We start from the raw sequence: 13,354 nt of genomic DNA, 5'->3' as shown, positions 1-13,354 counted from the left end.
GGAAGGTAATAAATTCGGATTATTTTGTGGAAACAAACCAAACCCATTTTCTATGGGGGGAAAATCATTTATTTGCATTTACATGCAAGTTTACTTCTTTAGATGTATTAGACTGTTTTAGAATTACAAAGCTTGCCAGATTTTTTACATTTGCACTTATCATCCTAATCACCACTAAATTTAGGAAATATCCGACTCGTAATGGTAAATGTGATGACTGTTATGACTTATTGGGCCAGTAGAATAGAGAGCAAGTTTTTTTTTTTTTTTTTTTTGAGTAGTTACTACTCAGAAAGATATTTTTTGGTTGGACAATATGGCGTAAGAGACCACGAATTGCAATATTTTATATTTTATAATTAAAAAGTCAATAAATGGTTATTTTAGGTCACATACATTTATTTCACCTGAAAGAAATTTGTATAAGGGCCTGACAGGTGTTGTGAAATGAAAAAAATGCAATTTACATGAGCTGTAATATTTAATTTAATTTTTAACATTTAATTTACATGTATTTTACATGTTTTGGATATGAATTAGCTAGTTCCAGATGAAGCTTATTCTATAAGATGAAGCTTATTCTATATATATTATTTCCCAAAATTCATAAAAGTGGTATTCCTTTCCGCTCTATTGTATCAAATTTAGGTACTGCCTCGTATCCCTTAGCTAAATACTATTTAGTTTCTAGATTTTCAACTCTATTAGACAATAACATTTACAACATAAAAATTTCAATAGAGTTCGTAAAAAAGGTTAAAAACATTTCTCCTAGAAATTTACTCATGGTTGCTTTTGATGTAAAATCATTATTCCCCAATGTTCCAGTGGAGGGTGCATTAAGATGTCTAGAAACCAGACTTCGCGAATTTCATTTCTCTTGCATCGAAATTGATGAGCTAATTTCTCTCACTCAACTCTGTTTGAAACAAACACATTTTGTTTTCCAAAATAAATATTACAAGCAAACTGAGGGATTAGCCATGAGAAGCCCCCTCAGTCCCATCCTGGCTGATATCTACATGCATTATTATGAATCAAAATTGTTTGAAACTTTAAACTTCCCGGCATGGTTCCGCTACGTAGACGATACTTTTACCCTGTTTGAAAGTAATAAAAATGATTTAAATAAAGTTCTTTTAACAATGAATTCTATTGATCCTGCTATTCAGTTCACTTTTGAACTTGAGACTTGCAATTCTCTTCCGTTTCTCGACATTCTGGTCACACGTAACACATCTAACTTCAGTACTACGGTTTACCATAAACCTTCATCGGTTTGCCTTCCACCACACTTTAAATCATGTCATCCGACTAAACAAAAGTTAGCTTCGTTTTATTCCTATGTTTTCCGTGCTGTTCAAGTTTGCCCCTCCAAACTAGCCCTTGATGAAGAACTAAATTATTTAAAAGCAATAGCTATTGACAGGGGCTTTTCACCCAACATTATTAATCAAGCAGTTAAAAAATTCTCATCTCAACACACTAAAGACACACTCTTGTTTTAGGAGATTATAAAAATTCTGTTGTCATTCCCTTCTTTCTATCAATTAGCTATAAAGTTGCACATATTTTGCAGAAATTTAACTTTCGAGTTGTTTATTCGCCCATCAATAAAATTCCGAGTTCCATACTCAATGACCCCATTCCTGATATGAATTCTTGGGGTATTTATAGGATTACTTGCCAGTGTGGTTTAATTTACATTGGCCAAACTAAAAGAGCCTTAAAATTTCGCGTCAAGGAACATGAGGCATATGTTAGAAAAAAGAAAACACAGAAGTCTTCTGTTGCTCAACATTGTTGGTCCGAAAATCATACTTTCAATTTTTCTGCTGCCAAAATTATTCAAAAAACATCTTCCATTGGAGAACTGGATTTTCTAGAGGCATTTCACATTAAAAAATTTTTTTTTCTGTTCTTGTTAACGATCCTAATTCCAATCCATCTTTGCCTTTGGCCTTTAAAGAAATTATGTTTCAGTTCTGGTTTCAACAACAAATGGCGCCACTTGCTTATTCTTGTCCAGGCTTTCTAATCTAATCATTATTTCCTATCTTGTTCATTTGTGGTTTTGCAGCTGAGCATGGTGGTTCGGAAAAACCATCGAAACTAGTCCTGTGAAAATTTTGAAAATTAACGCTGATTTTTGTTGTTTGACTTCTGAATTAGTACTTATTCGGCGTGTTATTGTGTCTTAAGATTTAATATACCTCATAAAAGCACTTTTTACTGCATTTTGCTGATTTTTTTCAAGCGTATTTCTTGTATAAATTTCTTTACTTTAGTAAAACGGTAAAAATTCTAAACGCAAAACTTATGAACTTATTTTTGTGTACAAATAAAGTAAAATTAAATAATACTGATAGCATATGATGCTTTGAAACAAATAAGGTAAAATTAAACAAGATCTGATAATTTTCTTTGATTTTATGGGCATTTTCAAGCAGTAGTTTTTAAGATTATTATAAGATAACAAGACGATCATTTATTTGATTATATGATCATTAATTATTAACATTACAAGATGATTATTTATTTTAGTAATTCATAAAATTTGGAGCATAAACGTTTTTGAGTGTAATGAGGGAAAAAAAAAAAAAAAAAAAAAAAGATAAACTCTGGAAGCACTCAGCAATATAATTTTATATTGCGCCCAAAGGAGCGTTTTTGTAACGTTTTGCGTGTTACCTTTATTAATTAAACATCATGTTCTTCGCAAGTAAACCACATAAAATTCAATTCAAGAACAATATCACAAAATATTTAAATTGACATATCTTTAGAATTTCCGCCTTGGAGATAAAAATGTTATTTTCTGTACAGGGTTGCCATTGCTTGCTTTTAACTCGTTGAGTTTGTTGATCAAAACTTCGTTAAAGTTACAAAATATGAAATGTATTAAAACAAATTCGAAATTAGGCCTTGCAGGTGCCCATGTTCGGGTGGAGGATTACGTTATTCAAAATTTTATGGTTCGAAATTCTGTTGTTTTTTTTTCACAGTGCGAGAGAAACATACATGCATTCATGCAGATTCTTCATTATTTAATTTCTTTAAATATAATACAGGGCGATAATATTTGGTGGCAACAGTTTGCAAAGTGAAACGGACATTTATAGTGAAACAAAGCAAAATGCCGTTTCGAAACTAATAGCCTTTCTGAGCTGCCGCCTCTTTGGGCTGATAAAATAAATTAACAATAAATAAGAAAACTTATTCAAAACTAGACATAAATTAAAAAAATAATCACTATAAAATACTAGCACAATTATTTATTACATTCAAATACAGTTTTTAACATTATAATAAATGCATAAAAATTATTAAAGTGTTAAAAGTGTTAATCACTATGATGTATTATGAAATATTATTGAAATAAAGCTTCTTTGTCCAATATTATGCTTTAATATTCAGATATAATATTAAAAAAGCAGTACAAATAAAAATTTTAAGCAAAAACTTTCAAAAATCTCTTTTTTCAATTTTAGTATTTTTTACTTATTTATACCAAAAAAAGCATAAAAACTGTAAGAGAAAATTGTTTGTTTGAATTTTTCTATTAGTTCAGATTTAAAATATTATTTTTTAAAAGAAGGAGATACAAATTTCCTTACAGCATAAGAAAAGCTACAAAAATATCCAGATCTGAAAGCATGCAACAGCTTTATAACTATTTAGAACATCAATTATGCTTGATAAACATGCTAAATTTTTAAAAATCAATCTCAGTTTCAAAAATAAAAATATCTAAAAATTCTAATTTGTGAAATGAGTTGCTATCACCAGCTTTTTTCTTGAAAATTATATGCGCTGCATACTCCTCTGGATGTGAGCAAGGTGACAGCCGGCAAAACGCCAAGGCAAGGGAGAAAACCCATTTGGGTTGCTCTATTTTTTATAAGGTCCATGGATACATATCAAACAATGCTAAATTAACACAATAATTAAAAGTATATATGAGATCTTTAAGAATCGAAAAATGAATTTTACTGATAGTGAAAAAATTACTTAAATATTGAACTTATGGAGTCGAGAAATTTTGTAATTGATAGTAAGTTTGAATAATTATTGGGTACATGTCACCTTGTCGACTTTGTGACCTGTGGACTAAATGTGTTGACAGTTAAGTATCCCGCAGTTAAATGTCTTGACGGCTAACTCTCTGTGTCAGCAAAATGTCCTGTCGGCTAACTGTCCGTGTCGGCTAAGTGTCCTTGTCGGCTAAATGACCTGTCGGTTAAGTGTCCGTGTCGGCTAAATGTATTGTCGGCTAACTGGTGTCGGCTAAGTGTCCGCGACCGCTCGCTCATCGGCATACTCTCAGTTCGGAGGCTGCACTCTCGAGCACTTCTTAACTGCGCATTTAGTTGATAAAACGCTTTTTCCTTCATTCCTAATTTTTCGGACGTTTTGGCTTCTCAAGTTAGATTGCTATCTTGGATAAGGATTGTTCGAGACTTGGTGAATTGAAAGGAGGCCTGGCGGTTTTGGATCGCTTTGGTAAGAATTCTATCTTTTGTTTCTTGATGAATTACCGTGCCAACGCAGCCCGTTAGTAGCTTAGGTTAGCCACAACCCACGGTGGTGGTGATGTACATAATGCAAATATTTTGTATTGTTTTCGTATGTTATTTACTCACTTTTTTGTCTAGTTTGTGTTTAGTGTTTTGCACCAAGGACTTTGTGATTTTTATAAATCATCTTGACAAAGCGAACTGTGCACCGTTTTTGTGTATAGCCAAGTTTGGTGTTATTTTAAAATGTGCTTTTCGTGTTTCTTCAACGGACTTTGATTTTGCAAGCCATCGAATTGTGTAATTTAAATATTTATGAACGTGGAAATTACTTACTCTCTGAAGTTCAGTTAGAATAATCCCAGCTAAATTTTTTTTTTTTTTTTTTAAATTACATGTATTTTAGATATCAGCTTTTTGCGTCTCATCATCATAACCGCTCTGCTTAAAGCAAGGATCAATCTGAATTTGACTTTATGTCGTGTGACTTTACGATGTACTTGTTTCTCCTGCCCTATGCACGTTCGCGTAGCTGCTAACTGTGTGTAAGACTTCAGCCACACACCTACTCACGTATTTACGAAGGCATTATTGCTTAAATGGACTAATTTCAGCATCTTTGTTTAAATGCTTGAACTTTCACGAAGGAATGATTTTCCTGACTTGCCACCTGTGTTTCTTAGTTTTTTCGTCCCCAGGACGGGGCACACAAGACAGTGTGCTTTTGATTAAAAAAAATAATAATAAATAAATAAAGTAAGAGCCCAAGAGCCAAGATATCTACTTGTGATTACTCTTTGTAGTAGAGACCAGACTTTAAATTTGCGATCCAGATCCAGATACAACCCATTAAGCTTTTGACAGCGTTTGGCATGAGGGGCTTATTTACAAATTAATTCAACAGCAGGTTCCCCGAGAGCTGATTCTCATCTTAAAATCTTTCCTGGATCAAAGAACCTTCTCTGTCAAGCAAGCCGATTACATCTCTAACTCCCACTCCATCCGAGGAGGCATTGAACAGGGCAGTATCCTTGGTCCTATTCTCTATTTAATCTACGTTCACGATTTCCCAAAGTTTGAAACAGATCATAACTTTCTTCTTGCCTGTTACGCTGATGACACAGCTCTAATTCAAATATCCCGCCGTCCTAATCAAGCCATCCTCAAACTCCACGAAAAAATGTCTACTATCGAAACATGGTGTACCAATTGGATAGCAAATATCAATCCTGAAAAATCTGCAATACTACTGACTCGAAAATATAAGCATAAAGATAGAATCACCAACTCGGTTTCTCTCTTCGGCCAAGGAATCCCCATAGTAACTAAGGCAAAATACCTAGTATTACATTCAACAAAACTTTCACTTGGTCTAACCATATCAACGAAGTCTAAGGAAACACATTCGGAATTATCAGAAAACTTTACTGTCTTTTATCGAACTCTTCCGGACTCACTCCCTCAAGAAAGAAGAAAATCTTCAATAATTCGTCCGATCCTCACCTACGCTTCCCCTGTATAGGCGAACGCCAAGAAATCAGTGATAGGAAAGCTGCAAATAGTACAAAACAAATTTCTCAGGCGCCCTTCTTCATTCGAAACAAAAACCTTCACCATGATCTCCGCATTGAATATATTCAGGACTTTATAAACAGACTAAATGCAAATTTCTTCAAAAAAGCTACAACAAACACCCAAGCAAATTTTTCGAATATCCTCGCTTATGAAGTACTCGAAGAAGATTACTTTAATAGACCATACGCTGCACATATCATCAATATGATCAACGCAAACATTTAAATTCACCTGGACTCTTATCCACAGGAAATCATCTTTTCACATACGAGAGGACTTGAATTTCCTGCAAGCCTAAGAAAGAGAAGTCTAGCCCTGCGTTAAAGTGCGTAACTACAGTCCAAGAGATTCACGGTTCGAGGGCAAGCCGTAAAAATTTTGTGAAAATATTACAACTTCACCTGCAGATGACTCAAAGAGACCTACAAGATTAAGAAAATTATTTTGACGTCAGTTCTAAATTTTTATCTGCATTATTTCAGCAAGTATAAAATTTTTCATCACTCGCCAATGATTCTGGCTCTGTCACCCTTTACCGTCAAGTCCCCTTTTAGCCTCTTCTAATGATTTCCTGTTACAGGGCCCACATGATTTACCTTTAATACCATGTTCCTTCGGGACATCTCTCACGCTACTGAGAAGTACTGCCACAGTGCAGTAGAAACCCAGTATAACACAAATAAGTATCTAAGTACAACACATTTCCATATAGAAAGTCCTCAATGAAGGCATCCCTCCCCTTAGGTAGAGTAATCACATAAACCAAACCAACCCCACCGCTATATATTAATTTAAACCTAAAAGAACCCAAATGCTTTTGAAGAGTAGCATCTGTTCGCTGTAAGGAAGTATTACATACAAACAACTGAAGTCACAGATTTCTTTTATATCTATTATGCCATTTCAAATCACTAGCATACATTTCTTAAGCACTTTATATTATTTACAGCACTTCTTTTTTACCAAAATGTAGTCGGACATTTTAAAATTTATAGTTTTTATTAATTGAGTATAATTTGAATTTCAGGTCTTGGTAAATATCTACAACAGGGTAGGACAAGTATATTATGGATTTCAACAAGCACCTTACCACAGAGCAAGAAGAGCTGGTAAACCTCGAACACCTCATAACAGCGATCTTTGTCAAGCATGTAAAGATGGAGTTTGTGCAGAAAGGAGATAATCTCATGTGATATATTGTAGCATCTTTTACATGCTTATCGATTCAAATATAAGGTTGGAGTAAAAATTATACAAGCTACTGGCAAGAATGTAATTGAGCTTTCCAAGGTACAAAAAAAAAAAAAAAAAAAAAAAAAAAAACTTGGTATTTACTAGCCCATCAGAAAAGTGCCTATCTGTACACAGTATGAAAGAAACAAAATTTCATACTGGTGTCGTTATATAGATCTTGTAATGCTTGCACATCATTTGAATTTCAGTGCGATTCAAAGGTGGGAAAATATTTAGTATTTATCTAAGCACTCGTTTTAGTACCAAACAGGATAATTGTTTATATCTAAGTTACCAGCAGGGCAAGATTTAATAATTTACTCAACATAATTTATCTGATAAGGTGTGAAGGTCCAAACATTCAAAAATACAGAAATTACTAAAAATTACAATTATCAACATGGTTTAATGTCTAAAATTAGAAGTGCTGGTGTCCTATGGAAAACCGACAGGGAAGATAAACAGGAATAAATAAATAAATCAAATGACTAATTAAATAATTAATGATTAAAATTAAATAGAGCTACGTTGCGCTCCGGCTAGAATTATGATTTATCACCCAAACTAAGAAGTTCCGGAACCGGCCGCCGGTGGGCTCTAGCGCAATTTGTGCTCTGATTATAAAGGAAAGCAAAGATTACCAACCTACTCTAATTAAAATTAAAGGAAATAAGTAATTTCTATCGTATTTTTAAATTAACCTTAGCATAATTCATTCTAAAATTATGTAAATTAAGTGAAAGAGAATCTGCCAAATGATGATCTACTATTTTAACTCTGTATTTTTTATTTGCCTATTGTAAGATAAAATGCCTGCTGCAGAATAGTGGTGTTAAAAAATTTGAACACTTAGCAAATTAAAATGCAAGAAATTAATTCTGGCGGAAAGTTGCAGGATTTCAAATTTGGCAGCTCAAAGTTTTTCTTTTATAGCATCTTTCTATCACAAACGTGAGCTAGTTATATTCACAAATATTTGTACATTTACATATTCACCAATTTTATTTTGAAAACCTTCCTCTGAAATGATTAAAAGCACGAAAACGAAACTCTATTGGCGTCCAGAAATAAAATTTTCAGATAGAATTCCAATAAAATATGTTTAAAAATATTTAGCTAAGTATTTTGCAGTAAGATACTGAAATAAGATTGAATAGCTTAATATATTTCAGTAATTTTTTTATACTAAATCATTTGGTTTGATCCAATTTCTCATCTTCATAAACCCATTCATTGGTTAATTGAATCCTAATGTAGCCAATATTTTTAAAATTATATTTCGTTATTTCGAAACATGTTTAAGAAAGAATTAAAGTTATTTCCATCGCATCCTATCGGAAACAGCGTCCTAAATAACAAAGTCGTCCTGGATTATATTGCGTTCATTATACAAGGCAAAACTGTTGTAGTACAGTGAATGTTTTTAAAAAGTGTGGAAACTGTTCAAAAGTAGAAGGGATCATTAGGAAATGCTTCAGTTCGATACGTAAATGAATAATTTAAACATAGGGCAGCAAAGTATTGTGTAAAGTTCCATTAAGAAAAACACAATATACGATTCCTATGAACTTTTTAAGGATTTTTTTTCGGGGGGGGGGGCAAATAATTACCCTTATATTATATGAACGAATTTTTCCAAATGGAGTATGAGATTCTTGATTAAAAGATGCGCTATTTTTCGTAATTTTCTGATTAGAAACATAAATTAAATGAGTTAAATTCACTGGCAGCTTCTGATATTTAATTCGATATTTTTAATATGTTCAAATACGGCATTAAACTTTAACATTTTTAATAATTATTAAGATACATATAAAGTTTTTAAAATATGCTCAAAATTATATGTGATACTGTATGAAACTGAAATTTATGCATCTTTCTTATCAAAGGCATAAAACTAAGTATTATAAACTTTTTCTTTAAAGAATTAAATGTTAGTTTTACATGCATAGAAAGCATAAAAATCTTTATATGTGTGACAAGCAATATTTTTTACCTTATAGAATTCAGTTGTATTTTTATGCGCTTCCTATAATGTATGTTAATGTAATAAATAAAATTTATTTTAATTATGGCTGTTGACTTTAATTACTGTAATATGTAATAACATGTTTTGTTTAGACGGGCTGAGCGAGTGAGGTTTTTGGCGCAAAACCAAAGATGATTATGACGCGCCAAACACAAGATGGGATGATCAAAATTGACGAAATTAAAATACAATAAATTAAAACAGATGGACAAATGTACCAAATCCCGAGGTTGAAGTCATATAAAAACAAGGTTCAATAAAAACAAATTAAAATTCAAGACACAATCTTCAAAACAAATTACATTAAGTAGTATAAGCCAGTCTCTTTTAAATAATAAAATAAATTACAATTAGCCTTTCTTCCGATTAAACGGTCGAGAGGTAAGTCACAGCTATTAAAATATTTCTGACGAAGACTATTAAAATATGGACACTCAATTAAAATATGACGAACAGATAAACAAACATTACAATTTGAACAACAGGCTCATTCTCAGCTTTTAAAAGGTAGTTAGTTATGTGTCACTCTAGTGTGACCAATTCTGAGGCGAGTCAAAATAACTTCCTCCTTACGATGTCCAGCAAAATCCCAATGCTCAATTCTAGGCTTTACATTTCTCAACTTGTTCTTAAGCTGAAAGTCCCAAATTCGCTTCCATTTTTTTCGCATCTTCCCCATGATGACACAGCAGATGTCTCTAAAAAGGATAAGACGACTGGACAATTCAACAGCAGATTTTGCTGCGTTATCTGCAAGCTCGTTTCCTTTTATTCCCGCCTTCGCGAGAACCCAGCAGTACAAGATTTCATATCTTAGAATCATTAAGTTTATATGAATCTTGAGAACATCCACTATTACTGGATTTTGTGTGTTAGAAAAAGCTTCCAACGATTTAAGAGCACTATACGAGTCTGTATAAACTATCAACTTTTTGTGGTCGAGCCTTGAGATGTCCAAATGACTATAATATATTGCAGTTAGTTCAGATGTAAGGACTGAGAAAGCATGGTGCAAGCGTCTTCCCTCAATGTGATCTTCAATTACAAATGCCATCCCGACATGATCTTTTGACTTGGATCCATCTGTATATACTGGAAGATAACTGCTATATTTATGCCTGTGCTCAGTGAAGAGTTGTCTGTAAATGATCTCGTCTTGCCTTCACATGATGCTTGAAAACATCAAGAAGCTAAATCCGTGCATTTTCCCAAGGTGGGATTTCAAAATTCTGTATTGCTACGGGGCGCATATCAGAGAGGGAAAGCTCTTCAATGACAGGGCGAACTCTTAAAAGAAAGATAGGAACACAGGATGGACGTGTTTCAAATAAAGTGTTGCACACATTATCAAGTAAGCACAGCTTATTAGGATGTTCAATTGCGATAGAATATTAAAATATTGCAAAAGGAACAATTGTTCACGCCTCATATAAAGTCATGGTTCGTTACAGTCAACATACAGGCTCCGGACAGGAGAAGTCCTGAACAAATCCGCAGAGCTTGATGGTGAACAGAATCTAGTTTTAACAATACTGATGACCGAGCGGATCCGTAAACAAATGAGCCATAGTCGAGTCTAGAACGGCCAAGCGCTCTGTAAATGTGAAGCATAGAGCAACGCTCTGCACCCCAGGAGGTGTTCGCCAACACTTTAAAAGTATTTAGCGTTTTTAAGCACTTCTTTCTCAGATTTTAAACAGAAGAAAGCAAAGTCAATTTTCGGTCGAACGTCACTCCTAAAAATTTTACTTCAGGCGCAACTGGAATAATTGTACCATTCAGATATAACTCAAGCTCAGGATGGAGACTCGCTTTTTACAAATGTGCATGCACAAAGTTTTTGTTTGGAATAAGTAAATCCCTGTTTGTTTAACCATTCTTGGATCTTATTCAGAGCCATCTGCAATTGCCCCTCGACAGCTAATCTGTAAGTAATCAACATATAGAGATCCCAAGATGGTGGGAGGAAGCTCTTTTAATACAGAGTTTATTTTTAAACTGAATAGGGTTACACTAAGCACAGCCTTCAGGCACACCCTCTTCCTGTTCAAAAACATCCGACAAAACAGAGCCAATCTTTACCTGAAAAGTTCTAGTCTTCAAGAAATTCTGAATGAAAATTGGTAGGTTCCCGCGCAAGCCACTCTCGCGAAGATCCCGAAGTATACCGTATCTCCATGCCTTATCTCTCAATGTAAAAAAATACCGAGACAAGGTGACATTTTTTTACAAAAGTTTTTCGAATGGTTGTCTCTACGAGGAGCATATTATTTACGGTATTTCTCCCCTTTCTAAAACCGCTTTGATAAAGTGAAATAATATTCTTTTCCAAGAAGTAGACTAGGCGGATGTTTACCATTTTTTCAAACAGCTTTCATACGCAACTCGTAAGGGCAATTGGCCGATAGTTGGAGGGATTTCTTGGATCTTTCCCTGTCTTAGCAATAGGAATTACAACAGCTCTCCTCCATGCACTGGGATAAATACGGTCCTTCCACACTCTATTGTAGAGAGTGAGAAGGGCAGTCAGTGACATATAGGACAGATGCTTTAGCATATCGTAATTCACGCCATTAAGATCCGGAGAAGACCTATGTGTCTGCAACAAAGCTTTCCTTAATTCAAGCATAGTAAAGTCTCTATTGTAAGGCTCAGATTTGGAAGAGTAGAATGCGATGGAATTTATTTGAGAGTGCTGCTTGATAGATAGAAATGCAGATGAATAGTTTCTGCTGGAAGAAACAGCAGCAAAAGTCTCACCAATAATATTTGCAATTTCTTTTTTGGAGCTAATCACTCGGCCATCTTTTTCCAAAAAGGAAAGTGAGTGGTCTTTATATATTCCGCATGCTTTTCGAACGCTTTCCCAAACCCGCTTACTAGGCGTAGAGGACGTTATTGAGGACACATATGAAATTCAAGAATGCCTTTGACACTGCCTTCTTACTTTTCATGCATTTGCTTTGGCTCTTTTAAATGCTATGAGGTTTCGCAGAGTAGGATATCTACGAAAATTACCCCACGCTTTTTTCTATTTTTTCAGTGCTTCCTGACAGTCACTATTCCACCATGGTTTCGAATATTTTAGTATTTTTTCTGATGTTCTAGGAAGGGAAAGCATAGCTGCCTGAATAATAGTATTAGTAACAGCTTCAACAGTGTCTTGGATATGCACATCTTCTACCATTTCCTCTGTGAGTTCTGCAACGGAAGAGAAGAGTTTCCAGTCTGCCCTGTCGAATATGAACCGAGGGGATCTCGACATGGTGTTTGCTCCTCTTCATGCAACAGATACTAAACTGGCATAGTGATCGCTGTTGTAAAGATCATTTCCCACACTAAAAGTGCAATATGGCAACAGAGATGGTGAACAGATGGCAAGGTCGATAGCATGGAATGTCACTGAAGGCTCATGAAAGTAAGTATCCTGCCCATTATCCAGGAGACAAAGGCTATGATCTTCAATCATTCGCTCAATTTGTCTTCCTCGGGAATTTGTGTCTTTATTTCCCCAGAGCGGACTATGGCCGTTAAAATCCCCTATTATTATAAAGGTTTCCGGCAGCTGTTCTATGAGACTATTTAAATCCAGCTGATCAATGTGTTCATTTGGAGGCAAATAAAGGGAAAAGACTGAAACTACAATATGAAAATTAACTTGTACAGCGACAACTTGGAAGGATGTCGTCAAAGGAAATGAACTTGAGGGATAGACCAGTGAGGTGAAAAGACCTCCACCTCCACTGGCACGTTCACCGGCGGCAAGGTTATCCGTCCTGACGAGAGAAAACCTCCGAAGTTTTGCTTGTTGTTCTGGTTTCAGATTTGCTTTCTGTATTGCCAAGCACACAGGATGATAGGCATTGATGATAGCTTTGATATCAAGGAAATTTCGGTGAAAACCGCGACAGTTCCACGAGATGAGTGTGGCGATTATGTTTGATGTTTGTTCTTTCTGTGTTGCTTTTTAGTTTTGCGCGGAAGCAGATGTTCGGAACTT

At 34.5% G+C, this 13,354-nt stretch overlaps 1 protein-coding gene across 1 annotated transcript in view; it reads left to right on the top strand.

Moving 5' to 3' along the window:
* LOC118204030 (uncharacterized) overlaps positions 1-9,399 on the top strand; it is a 130,157-nt gene extending 120,758 nt beyond the window's left edge. Inside the window, exon 5 of the mRNA XM_085811239.1 lies at positions 7,120-9,399. Coding sequence (XP_085667365.1) covers positions 7,120-7,275 — 156 coding nt within the window. The 3' untranslated portion in view covers positions 7,276-9,399. The remainder of the gene's footprint in view (positions 1-7,119) is intronic.
* Positions 9,400-13,354: the final 3,955 nt, after the last annotated feature.

This window comes from Stegodyphus dumicola, chromosome 2 (genome assembly GCF_044657685.1).
Source record: "Stegodyphus dumicola isolate Sdum_Otavi_A_Nest chromosome 2, ASM4465768v1".
Classification (NCBI taxonomy): Eukaryota; Metazoa; Arthropoda; class Arachnida; order Araneae; family Eresidae; genus Stegodyphus; species Stegodyphus dumicola.
Note: the sequence above shows the minus strand (reverse complement) of the source record. Positions and strands in the feature narration are given on the sequence as shown.